Source organism: Panthera onca, chromosome D4 (genome assembly GCF_046562875.1).
Source record: "Panthera onca isolate mPanOnc1 chromosome D4, mPanOnc1 haplotype 2, whole genome shotgun sequence".
Taxonomy (NCBI): domain Eukaryota; kingdom Metazoa; phylum Chordata; class Mammalia; order Carnivora; family Felidae; genus Panthera; species Panthera onca.
The window spans coordinates 91,206,357-91,226,887 of record NC_138351.1 but is presented as its reverse complement, the minus strand read 5'-3'; the positions used below and the strand labels follow the sequence as shown (position 1 = coordinate 91,226,887).

General features: G+C 57.0%; 1 protein-coding gene across 2 annotated transcripts; it reads right to left on the bottom strand.

Moving 5' to 3' along the window:
- Positions 1-69: 69 nt before the first annotated feature.
- On the bottom strand, positions 70-14,124 carry GTF3C5 (general transcription factor IIIC subunit 5). 2 transcript variants are annotated; one of them, XM_060608228.3, is made up of 11 exons: positions 13,680-14,120; positions 11,314-11,533; positions 9,852-10,050; positions 6,671-6,866; positions 5,429-5,533; positions 4,221-4,335; positions 3,650-3,730; positions 3,369-3,466; positions 2,401-2,483; positions 1,594-1,736; positions 70-738 (listed from the first exon to the last, which is right to left on the bottom strand). In XM_060608228.3, the coding sequence occupies exons 1-11, from the start codon at positions 13,824-13,826 to the stop codon at positions 584-586; spliced, it is 1,542 nt and encodes a 513-aa protein (XP_060464211.1). In that variant the 5' UTR covers positions 13,827-14,120; the 3' UTR covers positions 70-583. The 2 variants fall into 2 exon arrangements, with proteins under 2 accessions (XP_060464211.1, XP_060464212.1); XM_060608229.3 differs by having other exon boundaries at positions 596-738; positions 2,397-2,483; positions 13,680-14,124.
- Between the last annotated feature and the right edge of the window lie 6,407 nt (positions 14,125-20,531).

Here is a 20,531-nt window from a genome sequence, read left to right as displayed (position 1 = left end):
GACCTCCAGAGGAAACTCCGCTGTGGCTCCGAGCCGCCCCCCCCCTGCCCTCTACTGAGACACCAAGACTCCTTGGGAAAGTGTATTTGATCGGGACGATTCCAGCTGGGCCCCAGGCGGATGGGATCCAAACGCAAGGGCCGTCTTCGCCCGTCTGTGACCGCGGAACAGCTTCCTCACGCCAGGACCATGACTGCCATCGGTCATAACCTCCAAGGCAAGAGCAGCGTCTTCAGGCCACATCGTCTCCACCGCCAGCTGTTCTCGGCCATAGAGAGGTGGTGGCCATCGGCTCAGCCCATTGGACACTGGGCTGGCTCACGGCTGCACAGAACCAGGTCACAACCTCTGGAGGTGTCCCCAGGCACCCCGGGCCAGAGGGCATCCCAGAGCAGCAGGTGTCTGGGGCAGGTGGGCAGGACCAGGGTCAATGGCACCCAGTGCCGGGATCCCAGCTTTCCTCTGAGGGGTCTCCTAGGGCCGTTCTGGTTGCTGTGGGCAGTACTGGGGAGCCACGGCTTGTCCTGGCACCGTTACCAGTCTCGTCTGATCAAGGAGGCCCAGCCGTGGCTGTAGGTCTACGTCACACGTAGTCCAGAATCTCGGTCTCCATCTCGTTCTCGCTGCCGTCGGATGGCTTGAAGTCCTCCTCCTCCTCCTCCTCGTCCTCGTCTTCCCCAGACTCGTACGTCAGCTGTTCTTTCCCGCCATCAGCCTTGGTCGGGCTGGAGAAGAGAGCTGGGGCCGGGAGACAAGGCCGTGTGTGTCCCAGCACAGGCTTCCCCGGTGTCCCCCAGCCCAGCTACTGGCGGTCCCGGCCTCCAGACCAGCAATCGGGCTCCTGGAGGCCTACTGACACTTATGGGCGGCTGGGCTCAAGCCCTGGGGAAGCCGCTCTGGGGGGGGGGCGCGGGGGGCTGGGGGACCGGCACTCTGCAGTTTTACAAGCGCTTCAGGGGAGTATGAGGCCAAGGGCTTTGAAAACCACTCACCCCCGGAGGAGGCTAGGTGGCTTCACGGGTCCAAGGGACCCCGAGAATGCACAGGACATTTTGTGTGAGTGCTTTTCTCTGGGGAGAAGGTCCGCGGCCTCGGGAGGATTCTCCGAGAGGCCGTGTCCCAAACGGGGCCGAGACCCCTGCTCCCATCAGCTCCGTGGAGCACAGATGGTCTGGGAGGAAGCCGTGCTCACTCTCCCCCGCCCCTCATCACACCTGCAGACCAGGAGCGCCCACTCCTCTTCCTCACACCCCCCCACACCCACTGCCCCTGCTCTCCGAGTGCAAGAAGACAGGCCGAACGTGCCCACACGTGGCTGGAAGAGGGCGGGTGGCGTCAGGGCGCAAAGCGGTGGCTCCGATGGCAGCACCAGCCCTGCTCCAGCCCGGTCCCCCGGGCCCGTCTCCTGCCTTAGCCCCCAGGCTGAGCGCCGTGATGCCCACCCGTGGAGACCTGGAGGGCAGGCCGGGGGACCGGCTCCTGGCGGGGGGTGGGATGATTCCACCTGGGTGCAATTTCTTGGGGGATGGGTCCGCTAGGGAGACTTGCTCTGTCCCCAGAGCGGGGCGTCCCTTTGCCCCGATCGGCTCTCACCAGGCCTCTTGGAGCGGATGGTCTGCCGGATCATGAGGGACATGGTGTCCCTCAGGTTGTCGCTGGTCTTGGGGAGGCACCAGCCATCTCGCTCCGTGCAGCAGTTCTCGGCCCCGTCGTTGCGGTGAATGATTCTCTGTAACCTGGGGGTCAGGACGCGGCGTCTCGGGTGGGCTTTCTGCCCACAGGTGCCGTAAGGGTTTGGCAGAGGTGGGGCCGTGCCTGGAAAAACAGCACTCGGACGGCCGCGCGAGGGCGCGAGCACAGGACCGAACACCCACGGGACGCTGGACACTCCCAGCCAAGGTCCTTAACCGGTGTGGCCCCCGACCCCAAGGTGCGCACAAAGCGGGATGCGGCCGCGCACGCTCTCCTGTGAGAACCCCCGGCCCTCGCCAGATTTCAGGCCGTGTCTAACGTGCTCCCGTCTCTTCCCATCCCAGCTCCCCCCACCCCTTCTTTAAACACCGTAAGAACTGGGTGAAAGGTTCCTGGGATTCTGGTCCGCTGGGGAGGATCAGGCACCGGGTCCTAGACCTCCACGGGGGCAGAGGAGGGAGAGGCCCAAGACTCAACCACAAGACACATCGGCGCCCAGCCCGGCACCACACAGCTCAGAGGCGCAGCCCAGGCTGACCCTGGAAATGGCCCCCGGCGGCCGCCAGGCTGACGCGGGAGCCCCGTGGTGCCCACCGCCCCGGGCGGGGCTTCCCGCCGAGACGGGCCGCGCGGAACAGCTTCGGGACACCTTGGTCCCGAGCCCCGCCCTCCTCACCCTGGCGTCTCAGGGCCCCTTCACGTACGTACTCTTCCACATTCAGGTCACATAACTGGTAGAACATCTGGCGATAGGGCGGCAGGGCCCCCTCCCGGAAGACGTAGACCGAGTCCTGAGGAGAGGACAGGGCGGGAAGGTGGGTCGGAGCTCTCCCCGGCCAGTCCACACCCGGCGGGCCTGGCTCTTCCCCTGGACTCAGGCGGCGCAGACAGGCCAGAGGCCGGGAGTAGGCGCGCAGAGGCTCCGACTCCCCAGGAGGGGTCCCCCGGCCTCCGCGACCATGAGCCGCCTGCGTGGCCGGCCGCGGTACGGTGCGGGCTGTCGCGCCAGCTTCGCGGGCCCTCGCGGTGCGCCCTCATTCCTCACCGCCTCCTACCCACCGGTCCTGTTCTGCTGCCCTGCACACTGCCCGCCCTCTCCCCCTCTGCTGCACGTGCCCCTGGCACGTGTCCCCTACGAGACAGCTGAGCCGAGGCTGGGGGTGCGACTCACAGCAGCCCGAGTGGGCGGGAGGCCCACGGAATCCCACGTCCGGTGAGCCAAGGACCCCGTAAGCCCACGAGCCCCCCGCAGCGGGGCCAGGTGGTCTGGCGTGGCCCTGCGTGCGTGTGGGCACCCGCCCCACCGGGCCGGTCCAGGTGGCGGCCACGGGCTCACAAAGGGCAGCCACACACAGCTGCCGGTGTTGCGCTCCCCGCCGACACCGGCCACTGCCTCTTTGCCCAGATGGTCAAGGCCCCCGGGGCAGGGCGGCTCACACCCTGAGCTCTCACTGTGCTCCCCAAGGCCATCCTGGAAGCTGGGAGCTGTGCAGAGGCACCAAGTGGGAAGAGCTGCCTCGGTCAAAGCCCCTCCTGGTGGCCTCGACCCGGGAGATGAGAGTATGTGCGTGTGTGTGCGCGTGTGGCCTGCACGAGGGGGGTGCCTCCTCTCCACGGTCCACTGCACCCCCAACCGGGCAGGCGGATGCTCTCCTTTGGGGCTCAGGGGCACCCACCTTGAGCTTGTACTTGTTAGAGGTCGATTTCCGCGTGCCCCCTGTCCCCGACGGGCCCAGGCCCTGCTTCAGGTCATGCATGGTGACGAGCTGACTGGCTGCAAGGGGACAGCAACAATACTTTGGAATCGGGAGGACGTTTCTCCCCACCCCTCCCGGAGCGCTGGCCCCTTGGGAAGCCCCACCGTACCCCACCCCACCCCAGCATGCTGATGCCACCTCCCTCAGCGTCTCCTTGAGGGCAAATCAGCCTGATCCACAGGGCGAGCCGGGGCACTTACGCATCTTTTTGACAGTGATGGGGAGGCTGTAGTTGTAGGTGCTGCGCTTGGCCTTGACAGGCATATCACTCGGGGCGTAACCTGCGGACGAGGAAGGGCGTGTCGGGTGCATGCGGGTGCAGGGCCCTCCTGGCCATCAGAAGTGGCTTTGCGCTAGTCACGCACCAGGGTTCGCTGGGGCCGGCTCCTGAGAAGGGGACTCCAGGCCCCCAGGCCCCAGCGGCCACCCTTACGGCACCGACCACACGGGACTGCGTGCTGGCGCTCTGCGTGCGCTGCCTCACTGCAGGCCTGGGGACCAGGCGGTATTGGGTGCCCGGCCCCCACCGCAGGAACCATAACAGGTGGAGGGACCGAGTGCACGAAGAACGAGTTTAGCGGCTCGAAGGCCAATGGTGGAGCTGGGACCCAGGCTGGGATCCCCATCTCTCTGCTATTCTGCAGAGATCTCACCCAGGAGGAAAAGACTTTTATCTTCGCCATAGGGATACATTCCCATTACAGAAGAGAATGCTGTAGAAAAAAAGACACTGAGAGAGAGAAAGAAAACCAAGGTGTTAGTAATTTTTACCGTATTTCATTCCACAACGGATTCGGAAGTCAAGGACTTGATAAATTTTGGCATCTGGGTTTTTTCGGGGATCATACCCGTATCGGATCCACAGGCTTCTCCAGGGGCCTGTTATCTGGGGACAAAAGGCGGGAGTGTGGGGTGGGGCCAAGGCTGGTCCCTGGCTCCCTCAGAGATGTAGGCCTGGGGAGACATGAGTTGGGGACACAGCTCTGGAACCCCACCCCGGCTCTGCCGGGTGCAGCTCTGTCACCTTGGGCAGGCCACTTGGTCTTCCTGTTCGAGAGGACAGGAGCCCCCTTTTCCATTGTTTCTGTGAGGATTAAATGAGATGATGACCCGGGAGCCTTCACCACGGTGCCTGGCACATACTAAGTGCCCAATAAATGTTACTGCCATCCTAATGGACAGGATATACTGTCCCCAAACAGTACTCCTGAAGCCCTTATGTCTAGAAAGCCTATGCTAAGAGACAGACAGCCGCTCTCTGAAGTCTGGGGTCCAAGCACAGGAGGGATGAGCCTTCTTCGTGCCCCATCTGTCATCGCTGTTATGGTCACATCTCAGGCTTGCCTCCCAGTGCTCCATGTGGGGACCCTCGGCAGGTAGGACGCCTTCCTCCGGCACCTTTGGCAACCTCAGTAATGACACCTCATCTCCGTGCCCTCCTGGACCGAGTCCAAGGTGGGTCTGCCCCACCCCCACCCCACTCTGCCCGGGTAGAATGAGCCAAGGCTGGGGGCCCTGTGGTTAGGGAGCCTGGTCTCTGCAGCCCAACAGGCTGGGGTCCCAGGGGCTGTGTCACGTGCTGGCTACAGGACCCTGGCACATCGAGGCACCTCTCTGAGCCTTGGCTCTGCCTCAGAGGAAGAAGGGAATCCTGTTGCCACCCCCAGGGAAGAACAAAGGATGTAACAGGTACACAGCATTTAACCCAGCGCCTGGTCCTTAGAAGGTTCTCGATGTGAGATCGTTTAAAAGCATACAATCCCTTTATTCAGAAGTTAGGCGATTACTCTCTAATCCTAAGATCGCGGAGGGACGGCTAGCATTGCTGAGGAGGCTGTAGGGGACCTGCCTGGGGCTGTAACAGGCCTCCCGGGGGCACCAGGACAGAGCCGCCAGGTTTGCCGTGGCTCTGGGAGGTCACAGCAGAGATCAGGGCAATCCTGGCGGGACCCAAGGCGCCAGGCTGGGCAGACACTCACCATGTAATAGGCCACGAAGGGCAGCAGAACCTTGAGCTTGTCAGGGTGGACGCTGATGTTGGCCTTGACAGCGTTACGTGACCAGATGGGACGGATTTCAAACAGCTGGGGGGGGGGGGGTCAAGGCAGAGACCGAGATGAACACCAGCAGCCTCCCGCCCCTCCCCCCCACCGGCTCTGCCTCTCCGGACTGGCCCAGCCCCCAGCAGACCCTTTGGGGGAGGAGCTGGCAGAGAGCGGCTGCTGACAAGCACACGGCAGCCTCTGGGCCCGGCCGCACCCACTCACTGTCCCTGCCTTCACAGGTGGAGTCCTGCACACCCAGCACAGGTCAGGTGTGGCTGCAGGACCTCCGGACTTCTGTGTCCAGAAATGACCACGAAAGACACGGTCTCTGTCCTCATGCAGCTCACAGGGCAGTGGGGGAGGCAGATGAACAAAGAAGCCAGGGCAGGGCCAAGAGGGGGACACGCCAGCGTTCTGGGACCCCAAGCAGCTCCAGCCTAGAGGGTGAAGCCTGAGCTGGGCTATCGTAAAGGCCGAAGCGGACGGCCGGGCCCAAGAGAGGACCGCAGGAGGCCAGTGTGGCTGGTGCGTGGCAGGGCCAGGGCTGGAAGCGCCCTACGCCAGGCTGCAGATTGGACTGTGTCCAGAGAACACGGAAGGGCCTCGGACAGTGGTCCCCCAGGTACCGCCTCCAGCGACCAGTGACCGCTAGAAAGGTGTCCACACAGTCTCTTTAAGAAAAAAACCCCAAGGGAACAGTCCGCTTCAGCAAGGGAAGAGGTGAGCCTCGGCCAGCAGCAACGTGGTCTCACTGAGAACCTGCCGTCTGTGCCTGTAGAGGCAGGAGTGAGAGGCCCCGCGGCTCTCCCAGGACCTGCCAGCCAGGGGACGGGCAGAAGGCCACTCGGTCCCCTCCAGCTGCTGGGGATGAAGCACAGGAGGGGCTCCATGTGGTTTCTTGCTCCAACGATGAACAAAAGCTTCCCAAACCCGGGCTCCACTGTGAAGTCACAAGCGGACGATGTACCGATTGCTTAGCGCCCCCAAGGAACCGGCTTGTGCCGGCATGGCTTTGATGTGTGACATCTGGAGGTGAAAAGCTCCCACGTGCCGACGAACCGGTTTGAAAAAGTCAGCACGGCCGAAGGCAAAATGATGAGGGACGGGGCGGGGGGGGGGGGGGGGGCCGGCCGGGTTCCCGGGGGGTGGTCCATGCAGAGGCCGCCCCGAGCTCACCTTCCTCAGCTCCTCCTCCACCTTCCGGTCCACCGGGTTGGTGGAGATCCGCCTCCACGTCTGCACTGCAGCCTCCAGGGGCCGCACGGGCACCTCGTCCTCCTCAAAGTTGACGAAGATGGCATTGTGGGGGCGCCGGGCCCTGCTCAGGCCGATCAGGTTCTCGCCTGAGACGGGCGGGTTGTTGTAGCCTTCCCTGGGGCAGAGAGAGCTGGCGTGGGCCCGAGTGCCGAGGAGACCCCAGGCACGGGCCTGACCGGACCAGGCAGGGAGCCCCCCGGGCTGTGACGCCAGCCGCCTGCCCGTCCGGCGGAGCAGTGAGGTCAGGGAAAGGCGCGGCCACTCGGGACACGGCTGATCAGCTGTCAGGCAACAGCCACGCTTTTATGATTCGCTTATTTAACCCCAAAACAATTCCACGAGGAAGGAACCAATTTCCTACGAGGTAACCGACAGCAGCCAGAAAGCCGCCTGGAGTCAGAGCTCGTGCGGACAGAGCCAGGACTCCCACCCGGGGAGGCTGGCCAGGGGCCCGGTGACGCCTGTCCTGCCTCCCTCCGAAAGAGCACGTTCGGCCCAGAAGCATCTCTGCAACAGGCAGGTGCAGGGAAGACGGACGTTACCGAACTACCATCATACAGCACAGAGGCTGGAAGTGAGTGAGCATTCTAACGCCACGTCTGCTCAGGTCTCTCGTTGGGCACCAGGCCCGGCTGTCGCTGAGGGGGGAGGTCGCGAATGTCAAGCCTAGGCGAAAGCAGGGAGAACAGCCTCCAGAAGCCCCACAATCCATCACGAGCTCCAACAGTGACTGCCATCGCATCTGTACCTCACCCCAAACCCTGAGATTCTTCTGAAATACATTTTAAAGTGTGCCTGGACATCATAGGTTTTCATTCAGGTGATTGCTACCTTTTAAATTTGTTTCCATTTTACCTTAATTTTCTACACGACTACAAGATGTACTCGTGTACAAGTGTACAAAAAACAAGGTGATTTTTCACACTGGAAAACACAATCACAAAGATGGGAGCAAGTCTGTGCCTTTTTTTGTAACATGACTCCATTAGGAACCATCCTGAACAGGTACAACATTACCTGCTTTTCAAGGCTACCCCTCGAGACCCTGACCACTCCCAAGAGGGAAGGCACGGGTGGCGGCTCACTCCAGCCCTGGCAGCCCACCGCCAGAGCACAGCAAGGAGCGGCTGCCCGCCGGGGCCCGTCGGCACAGGGAAAGGACTCCCTGCTAACTTCCTCAAGGACGAGGGACCCCCGTCAGGCCAGCCTTCCTCTGCCCGTCGTCCTGTAGGAAGCCGGACCTCCCTGGACCCACAGAGGGGCCAGCAGGGCAGAAAGATCGATGGGGGCCCTGGGAAGAAAGGCAGGTTCTTTCCATTTGCTGGAAAATCGATAAACCACATGGCGGCCAGCCTTCCTCCCTTATCACCCCGTCAGAAGCTTCAGAGCAGCTGCCTACTGGCCCTAGGGGACAGAGGGTGACTCAGCCACTGCCAGCCAGGGCCAGCAGTGCAGAGGGCCTATCTTCTTCTTCTGTGTATTTTGTCCGTCTCTGACTCTGAGAGTAAAATGCTTGGGGGATAAAAATAATCAGAACGTTTCAGAAATATGCACATGGTCTCTCCCCTAAAACTCCCGTGCCGAGGACAGCCGACTAGAACCCACACACGGAAAACTCCATCATCCCATGTGGAGGGTTGCGGGCCGGGAGGGCGCGGCTGACCCTTTCCGCTTCCACGTTTCTGTCACGTTTTGCCCATCTAACCACCACTTGCTCCTGCGGTCAGGAGGGAGTGGGGGCTACAGATCCAACAGGCCCGAGGGCCGCGAAGAGGCTGCCGCGTGGCCCGCTTCTGGCTGGGGAGACTGCGAGCGGGCCGGAAGGGAACATGGAAGGCTCCTCGCTCTGGTGACAGAGCGGCAGGTTCAGCAGGGTCGTGTAAGAAAACAAGCCCTTCCCCGAAAGAGGCACGCAGGGTGCGTTCTCGAGGCCGCGCTGCCGGGCTGGGGCTTGAGCTCGGGCAAGCAGCAGACCGGTGCCAGCCGCTGAGGCTGCTGCCGCAGCCTGGCCTCCACTAGACAATTCTCACTACTTTGGGCTATGTCTGGAACTCTCCGTATTTTGTTAAAGGAAGAGAACATACCTTCTCCTTCGGACCAAATCTAGGCCCCTTACCATGGCCCACGAGACTCTCACCCCTACCACGCGCCCAGGCTCACTCTGCGACCACTCTGCATGTGCCAATCCTCTGTTCTAGAACGTTCTCCCTGGATCTTCACCTACCCAGCTGTGTCATCGCCCAGGTCTGTTTCAAATGTCAGCCCCTCTGGGGGCCCCCAGCGCTCAGCCCACTCACTGCCCCTTATGACCCACACCCCTTTGATCTCCTCTGAGACGTGCACCAGGCCACGGGCCCCTTGCTCACTCATCATCTGCTTGTGTTCCATCCAGCTCCCGGCCCCGCCCAGCACAGGACCTCCTATGTGCTGTGCTGTTCTCGGCTGACGCTGACGCAGGCTCCGAGGAGCGCCCCGGGCCACAACAGGCAGTCAGTGCTTGTTGACGGCAAGAGTTAGTGAGGAAAGAACATTCTCTCACCTTCTAGAGATAACTGCTCTGGGCCCAATCTTCCAGATCTTTCTAGATTTCTATGATCATACCACAGCTTACTTTCATGCTATAGAACGTGCTCCTACGCCTGCTTTCTTCACAGAGCGAGGTACCCTGGGCAAGTGCCACGTCAGTCCACGAGCCTGCTGTCTGAGGCCACGTGGTGCTCCCTGGCACAGAAGGGCTGTGATTCCATTAGCCACCTCCCTACGAATGGACTGGTCACTTGCTTATTCTACCGAACTCTGCCAGGCACTCACCCTTCTAAGTGTTTCATGCTTTTGGGGATGGGACTTCAAGGCTGAGGGTGACATCCTGATTCGCTCTCCATGGTGCGGGGAGTTCGGAGCGAGGCCTCCAGCTGGGGCACAGTCACCGGCTGCTCTGCGTCTCGAGGCACTGGAGCCACGGGCTTGAGCGAAGCCGGCAGTGTTGGCTGCCTGACTCGTGAGCGGCAGACGTGAGCCTCAGACCCAGGCCCTGTGACCGCAGGGCCCTTGCTCTGAACCCTGATGCCGTAGTGGGGGTGGGGGTGGGGGCGGGGCTTACCGGTGCTGTGTCTCCGGTCGGTAGAAATAGTCCACCGGGGTGTCCAGCCGAGAGAAGATGGGCGGGGGGATGTAGAGCGGCAGCTCCTGGTGGAAGAAACTCTCCTTCTCAGGCTTTAGCATGAGCACTTTGTCATACATAGACACGCACCTGCCGCCCGCCTCCGTGTGCACAGCCAAGTACTGGAAGTCGGACATTCCTGGAAAGAGAGGGGGCCAGATGGCGGGCACCCTTTTACCCCCTCCCAGGAACTGGCAGCTGCTATGCACCAACACCCGCGTCTTCTCAGGAGGCGTCGAGGGAGCCGTGCGGTGGGCGTTGCCAGGCAACGCTGGCGGGAGCCGAAAGGACACCCTTCCGGAAACTTCTGTGCACTTGACTCCGCGCACCTGGGCTCGGGCGGAGGGGCTGAGGGCTTATGTGGGACATGAGGCTACGGTCTGGGTCAATGCTTCCTGAAACGTAACGTGCACATGCCCCACGGGGGACCCTGCGGAAGGCTGCGGGATGCTGTACCTCCCACGAGCTCCCAGGTGGGGCGGTGCTGCTGTCTGGGACGCGCACTGAGTCGAGGGGTGCTGGCTCAAGTACACAGACAGAAGATGAATCACGGAAGACCCTGCCCCAGGAAGGACGGCCCTCTTCGGTGACTACCACGTTCCACCGGAAAGACTGACGTTCAAAATGCCCAACCCAGGCCCTGGTTTCGTTTCTTGCCACTTTCTACCCCCTCTTCCTTCTCAATCTTTATTCTGGTCAGATTCTCTCCTAGAACTGCAGCTGCAACCACACGTTCCTAAGGCTCGGCTAGTAACCTGCCATGTGCCTCCTGTGTGCACGAACCAGCCCCTTCACGGCACCCCTGACCTGGACCCTCCACGAGGGCCTAAGGAACCAGGGCCCCACACTGTTCGGACGAGAGCCCGAGGCTGAGGGAAGCCAAGCTACCCACCCAAACAGACTTGCTGTTCCTTACTTGCCCTCCTCATCCCATCCCTTACTGCCTCCTCACTGGGGCTCCCTATGGGTAGCAAACTGGATTGAGGGCCCCACGGGACACACCCAATTGGCCAAGAGTTCAAAGGAACATGAGGTCCCAAGGGGCTGAGGTGATCTGGGAAGGCTTCAGACAAGAGGCAAGACCGGCAGGGGGTCAAGCCTTAGGGAAGTTTCCAAAAACCTGAGGGTCAAAAATTGGAGGCCTGCTAATCAGCTTTATTTGGCCCTACATAATGGCCTTAAAAATTAAAAGATTACCTATAGAATCGAGCTCTTCTTAAGAATGCAGAAGGTGGAACAGCAGTGAGCCCACAGTCCACGGCCTGCACTGTCCCGCTCCACTCATGCCCCACCCGATTCCTGAGCATATATGGCCCTCTTCACTGTGTGGATGAGCCACAGAGCACCTGCAGGAATGTGGGCACAGGTCCTGAAATAAGCCAATGCAGTAAGCTGCAGTTACCTTGAAATTTATAAATGGTGGAGATGATGCCAAGCATCTCTATGTCGAATGTGACCTCGGGGTGGGCCCCAGGACCCGGCACCGCCCTCTGTCGCTTCGTCTTCCTCCTGATCCGCAGCAGCAGGCTGCTGGTACTGAAGCGGTTGGCGCATACCGGGTGGCAGTAAGGGTCCTTGGGCCGGAAGTACAGCTCCAGCCTCTTGGTGGGGTCTGCGTAGATCTGTGGCAAAGGCCAAGGAAGACAGTGAAGCAGTGACCACCTAAGCAACTGGCAGGGAGCTGCTCCTGTCTCAACAAAAGCCTGACGGTGACCCAGCTGACGAGGGAAGGGCCAGGAAGCTGATGTTTCATTCTGAGCTTTTAGTTCTCAGAAGACCCATTTTTCAAATCCGGGTATCTGTTTTTTATGTAGGAGAGAAAATGAGGATCGTCTCTCCCTTCTGAGAGGCTGGAAAGTTGGAGATAATAACTATCAGTTAAGTGAAGCCATCACCTCTCAGATGCCTGTTTGGTGTGGGCAGTCATGCACCTCTCCCAGCAAGACTGCGGCGGGGGGGTGGGGGGGTGTCTTCTCATCCCTGAGTTTACCATGGAGGAACGGAGGTTGGCAGGGGGAGTGGCTTGTCTTGACCTTCCTACTCTAGGAACTACCTGCTCCAAAGGGTCCTGCTATTCAGACTTCCGTGCAAATGTTTCCAGGTCCAAAGGAAATGGAATCAACTAGGAACAAGTACAAGTATGGCTAAGTATCACTCCTCCTTTTGAAGTCTTGGTTCCTTCTCCTTAAAACGAGGCACTAACAGCACCCCCTCGCAGGACTGCTGTATGCAGACGTATGCAGCACACTCAGTCTGCTAAGTCAGGGTAACCACTCGGCACGTGTCGCCCACATAGGGTAAGAGTAGTGTCAGCTGTGTGCGTATGAAAACACCAATGATGCTCACTGAGCCCAGATCATCTGCTCTCTAGTTTGCTGGCTCCCCAACACTAAGGACACAGCCTGGCCCTTAGGAGGTGCTCAGGAAACGTGGAGGGAAAGAAGGTTAAAAGGAGGCCCAACCCTCAGGAATCCCTTCTCGCCCAACACTGGCCTATGAGACCACGAGGCTGGGAATAACCCCAGACATGGATCTGGCAGAGGACGTGCACAAGAAGCACCGACAGAATGAACCAATGACCAGTGTCTTCTCAAAGGCTCTCACTGTAGTTGGGTACAAATATCCCTGAGGTTACTGACAGTAAGGATTCTGTGAGTACCACAGTAAAGCCAATAAATCAGGATCAAACAGCAAAACGTGACTAACAGCCTCTATGGCATCCTGTGCTTAATGACAGGTTTTCAATATTCATTAAGGAGGAGGAAGCAGCAGGTAAGAGTTCAGACTTCAGAGGGCAGACATGCATGAGTTCAAACCCCCACTGCACCACGCAGGAGTTTTTTGACCCAGCTTTTCTTACCTGGTAACTTTATCTGAAAAGTGGGAATAATGGTACCTAACTCCCTGGATTGTTGTGAAGATTCAGTCACGCATCTGACAAGTATTTTGGAAGAAGGCACTGTTATGGATGTTAGAACTATAAAAGTAAACAAGAGAGACCAAGTCCTGCTCTCATGCAGTTTACAGTCTCAGAGCCAAGCGACCAAGAAGGACAATAAACGCGTTAAAACACAATTTCAGACTGCAATTAACAGATTGAAGAGGCAGGTATGAACTGCTAAGGCCAGTTTAATTAGGGCAGAGAAGGACTCTCTACAGAAGAGACATGTCAATATTTGGTGCACGGAAAAGCACTTCCCCGGAGCCTTGCACAAGGCAAGAATTCATCCCAGCTCCCTTATTTTCCTGCAGACCTTGAACAAATTGCCTCGGTTTCCTTGTAAAATGCGGACAACGTCAGTGGCTACTGGGCAGGGTTCTAATTTGGATCGGATGTCAGTAAAGCACCTGGAACTGAGCCTGGTACCGAAGAAGTTGCTAGCCATTACTATCTTTAACCCTAACCACACACTTCATCCCCTGTCCCGTTGGCCAGCGGTCTTGATCCGCGGCGCTTGGGTCTTCTCTGTGAATGAGGACAGGGCAGCCCAGCACACCGCGGGGGCTGCAGCTGAGCTGCGCTCCGGCTGCGCCGCGGAGGCTGCGGCTCCCGGGAGGAGGGGACGGAAAGGACACCCCGCCCCTCTCGGGGTCTCCCGTCGCTCCCGCCACTCCAAGGCAAGTCTCCGCCCACTGGCCGCCCAGCGCCCTGCTCAAGCGCCGTTACCAAGGAAACCACACTTCCCTGGGCGGTCCCTCCCGCCGAGGTCCCGCGACTCCGCCCCCCCCCCCCCCCGCGCGATTCCCCCTCCCACCCCAGCTTCTCACCCGGGAGACGCCCTCCTCGCCGCCCAGAGTCGGCAGCATCTTGGACACGTCGCGCACCACGCCTGGGTACTCCACGCACACCATCCGTCGCTCGCGCCGCAGGTCCACGGGGACCGCGGTCCCTGGCCCCGCGTCCGCCGCCGCCATCCCTGCACGTCTGGTCCGGCTCGTCGCGGTCCGGCCCTCCACGCGTTCCTAGGGGCCTCGCCGCAGTGGTTCCGCCAAAGAATTGTTCCGGGTTCCTTCGCTGCTCGCGTCTCTCTACATCCCTGGGCTTAGCGAGACTCGAAGCCTCTGGGAGCAAAGGCCCGAGGGGAGGCCCCAAGGTTTCGGGGTGATCGACCGTCTGGTCCTCAATTCCGTGTTTAAAATGATGAGCGTACCCCGAGGGGCGGGACAACGGTTTGCCGCTCCCAGCAACCCAAGAGGGCCTCGGACTGTAAGACACCGCCCAGTTCTCGCTTTTAGCCAATGAAGCGTCAGGGGGAAGCCAGCTTCCGCCCCTTCTACTAGCTCTTAGGTTTCACCCAATGAAGAGCCAGAACTGGGCCGGGTCCCCGCCCCTTCCTAGGGCTTCTTCCAATGACGGCTCGGGGGCGGACCCGAGGCAGACTTCCGGCCCGCCTTCCGGCGACGGACAGTCCCTGCGCTGAGTAGATTTCCGGACTGGAGCCCGCGGAGGGGTTTTCGTGGGGTTCGGGGCCCCTCCTGCCGGCTGCTCCGGGGAGGAGTCTCCGGCGGCGGGGGGAGGTGGACCTGGAAGTGCCAGCGTGAAGACATTGCGCTTTGAATGCTCTCCTCACGTCCACGCACAGAAAAACCCCGGAGCTCGGGTCGGAAAGCGGCGTGAAGTCCCTCGGTTTCTTAGTTATTAAGCGCCTACCGTGTGCTGGGAACTACTCAGAACCTAACAGAGGAGCGGAGCGTGAAGTGAGCGGCCCTGTGGGAGACCCTGAAGCGAGGAGCATGGCCCATTCCAGGAAGTGACAGAGGACAAAACTGTAGGGAGCAGACTGGGGGACATTGAGGGAGGGGTCAGAGGTCGACATATGCCAGACAGAGCCTAAAAGTGTGTGCGTCCAACCTGTCGGCTCTTTCTGAGTGCGATGTTGAAGGGTTTTATACCGGGAGTGGCTTGATCTGACTTGTGCATGTAAAAGACTCTAGCTGTGGTGTAGACAATGGATCAGAGAGGGCAGAAGCCCGCTCAGATAAACCCACTGAGACGCTGCATAGTCCATGCAAGAGATGCTGCCCGGGGCCAGGGAAGCGGCAGTGAGAATGGGAAGAAGGGGCTGGATTTGCGAATATTAGGAGGAATTAAAAAGGGGGGGGCAGGGGACCCCTTGGATGTGGGTACCCTAGGTTTCTGAAATGATTTTTTGAATCAAACGGAGATTTACTTCATTGCTCTAGAGGATGTAAGGAGGCTGCATAAACGGCTGCAAAGACCATTAAATACATTTTAAAAAGAAAAACCTGTAAGTTGGGTGTGAAATATATGTCATTATATTATAATTGGAAGACCCAGCCAGGAGTCCCCTAAAATGAAAGAAAGGCCCCCGCATGTGAGGACTTGGCAGTCCCTGACCTGCCGCTCTGGCAGGAGCTGGTGCATTTGCTATCACCAAAGAAGATTCAGTGCAGTGAGGCTGGGACAATCCTCCAGATTTGTTCACGCCTTGAGATGCAGTTTCCTTCGAGGTTTTCGCGTCCTTTTGTTCTCATTCCGTGCTCGCCAAGCAGTTTTCTGGTGGTTTGTTCCATTTTCCAGAAGGGAGACCCTAAATGGCATATGGATTGAACCCCTCCCTACAATTGTAAATCCATAAATTGGTGTGTTATATCAGACTCCTATGCGTTTGGTACCCATGAGTCAATACTGAGTCCCGGCTGGGGAGCCCCTTCTACGGGGAGCCCTGGGCTTGGGAGGTTATTGATTCTGTGTTAGCGAAGGGCATGGAGGGCTTTGGAAAATGTTTTCTGTGGGCCCCCGAATCAATATTCCTTTCCGGGCCGCTGGGTCAGTCTGGGAAGCGCACAGGTGTTTAAACTCCTCTCCGGCGGGGGCTGGATTCTGCCTACGCCCTTAGAATTGGAGAGAAGGAGTAGTGTTCACTTTTGACCACCCGGTGGCGACAGAGCGTCCTCGCAGGCAACGCCGCCACCTGGTGGTCATCGGTGTCCATGACACCCGGAAGAAGGGGAAGTGGCCGCCGAAGGACGAGAGATAGGCCGTGGGCGCAGGGAACGGAGCTTCCCAGGAGTCCTGTGCTGAGCCGGGGTCAGCAGCTTCCGATCTCGTCCGACCGCAGGGAGGCCACGCCCCTTCTACACCCTTGCACGCGCTCCCCAGTCCAGGAATTTCCCCGCACAATCCCACCGCTGCAACCGATGGGGACCCGGGAAGTGGGGTTTATTCAGAGGCTTCAGTTTTCTTTTCAGCTGAAAGTGGGACCCACTGTCGCCAGGAGCCTTCCCCTCCCTAGGCAGCTTGTCATCCCAAAGCAAAGTTAAATACACGACTGAACTTCAAAGGTCGTTCATAAAGGGAGTTTAGGTTGCCAAGTTAAATAGTTTCCCAAATGTGCCAGGCAGAGGCAAATTTACAGTGACACTAATAAAATTTAAATATCAGGGTCCATGGCCATACTACCCTGAACGGGCGGATCTGGTCTGATCTTGGAAGCTAAGCAAGGTCGGGCCTGGTTAGCACCCGGATGGGAGACATCAGGGCCCTTCGATTGCAGGTACCTTTTTGCAAGGCTCTGGGAGGTGCCTTATCATTGTGTTCACGTGGGCGTTTGTTTTTATAAAAATTAAAACAGTAAGATAATTTAACTGCAATTGGTTAAGACTACTGTCTCTTTCTACTTACCCGGCCCTCCATCCCACTTGCCCTTGTGTTGGGAGGCATTGAAGTGGTCACAGGTACTTAAGGGACTTGACCAAGGGGAAGTCCCGTTGGGAGTACGTTCAGTGTGGATTGCGTAGAATACACATGTGTGGTCCGTAGTCGCATCTGGGTACAGCTCATCTGTTGCCGGCCGTCCTATGTAGGAATGGCTTCCAGGCATACACCCTCTAGCACCTTCCGTGACACCTACCTGGTGTGTTGTGATATGAAGGTCCAGGGCCAAAGGTAGTCTAGCAGTCAGAGCCAGAAGCCAGTCGGAAGATTCCAGCAGAGGAATGGAAAATGTGCAGCCACTGTGGGCGAAAGTATGGCGGGGTCTCAAAAAATTAAATGTCAAATGACCATGTAATCCACAATCCCACTTCTGAGTAAATAGCCGAAGGAATTAAGTTTTTTAAAGTTTTATTTCTTTTTGAGGCAGGCAGGGGCAGAGAGAGAGGAAGACACAGCATCCGAAGGCTCCAGGCTCTGAGTTGTCAGCGCAGAGCCTGATGTGGGGCTCGAACTCATGAACTGTGAGATCATGACCTGAGCTGAAGTCAGATGCCTAAGTGACTGAGTCATCCAGGTGCCCCCAAAGGAATTAAAAGCAGAGTCTTGAATGGGGCACCAGGGTGGCTCAGTCAGTTAAGCGTCCGCCTCTAGATTTCGGCTTAGGTTGTGATCTCACGGTTCATGAGTTTGAGCCTTGAATCAGGCTCTGCACTGACAGAATCCCTGGTTGGGATTCTCTCTCTCCCTCTCTCTCTGTTCCTCCCCTGCTCGTGCTCTCTGCCTCTCAAAATAAATAAATAACCTTAAAAAAAAAAAAGAAGAAGCAGAGGGGCTCCTGGGTGGCTCAGTCGGTTGAGCGTCCGACTTTGGCTCAGGTCATAATCTCGCGGTCTGTGGGTTCGAGCCCCTCGTCGGGCTCCGTGCTGACAGCTCGGAGCCTGGAGCCTGCTTCGGATTCTGTGTCTCCCTCTCTGTCTAGCCCTCCCCCATTTGCGCTCTGTCTCTCTCTGTCTTTCAAAAATGAATAAATGTTAAAAAAAATTCTTTTTAAACGTCCAAAATGCAGAAGCAATCCAAGTGTCCATCAACAGATGATGGGTGAGCAAAATGTGGTCCACCCCTACGATGGAACATTAGCCGTAAAAAAGCAAGGAAATTCTGACACGTGCTACAACATAAATGAACCTTGGGAATGTTCTGCCGTGTGAAAGAAGCCAGTGACAAAAAGACCGAAGGTGTCTAATTCCACTGACCTGAAGTACCTAGAACAGTCGAGTTCATAGATCCAGAAAGTAGATCATTGGCTGCCAGGGGCTGTGGGAGGAGAGCGAGTGGGGAGCTAGTGTTTCATGGATCTAGGGTTTCAGTTTGCAAGATGAAAAGGTTCTGACGGTGGTGATGGCTGCACAACACGGTGCGTGTACTTAACGCTACCGAACTGTTGCCCTTAAAAATGGTTGAGATGGGGGCGCCTGGGTGGGTAAGCGTCCAACTTCAGCTCAGGTCGTGATCTCATGGTTCCTGAGTGCGAGCCCCGCATCGGGCTCTGCACTGACAGTGTAGAGCACTGCTCGGGATGCTCTCTCCCTCTCTCTCTCTGCTCCTCCCCAACTCGCACTTTCTCTCTCTGAAAATCAGTAAATAAACTTAAAAACATTTTTTTTTTCCCAGTGGTGAAGATGGTAACTTTTATGTTATGTGTGTTTCACCACATTTTTAAAATGATGGGAGGCAGAGAAGTTGGTTCTCGTCAACACTTAGAGTGGAAGCTCTTTATCAAAATGTGATAATACAGGGGCACCTGGGTGGTGGCTCAGTGGGTTAAGCGCCCAACTTTTGATCTGGGCTCGGGCCGTGATCTCACAGTTCATGGGTTCGAGCCCCACATCGGGCTCTCTGCCATCAGCACGGATTCCACTTCAGATCCTCTGTTTCCCTCTCTCTCTGCCCCTTCTCCCCCAAATAAATAATAAAATAAATCTTTTAAAATGAAATTTACTGGGACTTGTTTTATGGTCAGCCTTGCGAAGTGTTCCAGGTACATCCAAAAAGAACGTGTCAGGTACGATGTCCTCGATCCTTCCTGGGGCGCATGCGTGCACACGTGTGTGTGAGTCTGCTCAGTCTATAAGAGAAGTGTTACCACCTCCCACTGCAGTCGTGACCTCGCCTATTCCCCTCTCAGATTTGTCAATCTTGCTTTGTTTCTTTCTTTTTCTATTCTTTTTAAGCAGGCTCCACGCCCAGCATGTGAGTTGAACCCACACCTCTGAGATCAAGACCCGAGCTGAGATCAGGAGTCTGGCACTCAACTGACCGAGCCACCCAGGCGCCCCGAGTTTGCTTTGTTTCCAATTGAGGTCCGCGCTGCGGTGTGTATACAAACTTAGCAATGGCCCTGCAGTCCTCCCGAAATGTTTCTCTTCCTCTCTAGGAAGGTCTGAATCGTGTGATACTGACATCACTGCAGGAGATGTGTTTTGGTTAGTGTCTCCCTGGTATATATCATTTTCTATCACTTCCGGTCTCTCTGCTTGCTTAGATTTTGTCTGTCTTTGTAGACAGGATATAGCTCTGGTCTTCCTCCCAGTATCCTTGGTCTTTGGACTGGAGTGTTTAATGGTTTTATATTTAATGCAATGCTGATAAATTTGGGTGTACATCTTTTATATTCCTATTTTTTTTATTTGTCCTGCCTGTTCCGTGTCTTCCCGTCCCCTTTCACTTCCTCTTTTATACTCATTATAGTTTATTATTCTGTTTTTCCTCTATTAAACAGTTGGGCACACTTTTCCTGATCACCGTAGAGACTGTGGTGTGAGTCCTTGTTCTATGAAAGCCAAGTGTAAATTGATACTTTTCCCACTTTCTTAGCAACGCAAAGACCCATTCAGACCCCTCTTGCTTTTTACACTATTGTCATCCCGTCGTGATAGGCACATATTTTTAATATACTGCATATAAAAATATATAATGTGTAAGTATTCTATATTAAAAACACATATGTACTTTTAAATCAGCTGTCTGGGGGTATAATTTATATGCAACGAAACAGACCCGGTTTAAGTAGTTCAGTATAGTCACAAATATGCGAATGCAATCACCACCCCAGTCACGACAGAGAATATTCCAATCACCCCAAGAATTTTCTGGTTCTCTTTGTAGTGAGTCACCCCACCAACCCACCAACGGGACAGGGAAACCAGACCGGGGCCCAAGGGCTCCGGGAGGTAGGCAAGCCCAGGGTGGTGCTCGAAACTGCCCTCCCCCCAGACCACCCACGGGGGGAAATTTCTCCACGAAGGAGGCGGAGGGGGTCCTGGACAGTCAAGGAGAGAAGAGACAGATGATACCCAAATTGGATTCCTCTGTCTCTCCACAAACCTCTTTCCCCCCAACTTCCTCCTTCAGGATTCCCTCCTCAGGAATGGAAACACCAGCAATTTGGGTGTCACCGTGGGTTCCCCACGCTCCCTGGTCCCCCAGTCCGTCCACTGCCACGTGGTCCACTCCATCCCCTAAATCAGGGGTCCATCGTCTCCCACCGCTTCTATCACCCCATTCAGCTCACATCACCTCTCAGCGTTAGCCCTGTGAACAGCTCCTAACTGGCCCCTGACATTTTTCCTCCAGGGGGTTGGGCAATAATACGCATCGTTCAAACTCCGAGACACCAAAACCTACAAGGAAAAGCCAGCTCCCAACTCCTTTCTCCAATCACTAAGATCATCTTTTCTCTCGAGGTGACTAATGTTACCAGTTTCTTGTTTATCTCTCTGGAAATAATCTGCATGGTCGTAAGCAAAATTGTATATGCATATATGCATATGTCTATACATATATATACGTAGTCTCCACCCCCTTTAAAATGTGCACAGCTAACCCACAAATGGGCCATTATTCTGTTTTCCCCCCTAATAAATAGTTGCACATACTTTTAC

What these genes read in the sequence shown, in the direction of transcription:
- GTF3C5 (XM_060608228.3), bottom strand. Translation starts at nt 13,826, where the DNA reads ATGGCGGCGGCGGACGCGGGGCCAGGGACCGCGGTCCCCGTGGACCTG. An exon ending in CCGTTGTGGAATGAAATACG is followed by an intron (nt 3,731 to 4,220) that starts GTAAAAATTACT and finishes CCTCGTCCGCAG; the next exon opens with GTTACGCCCCGAGTGATATG. An exon ending in CTAACAAGTACAAGCTCAAG is followed by an intron (nt 2,484 to 3,368) that starts GTGGGTGCCCCT and finishes TCCTCTCCTCAG; the next exon opens with GACTCGGTCTACGTCTTCCG.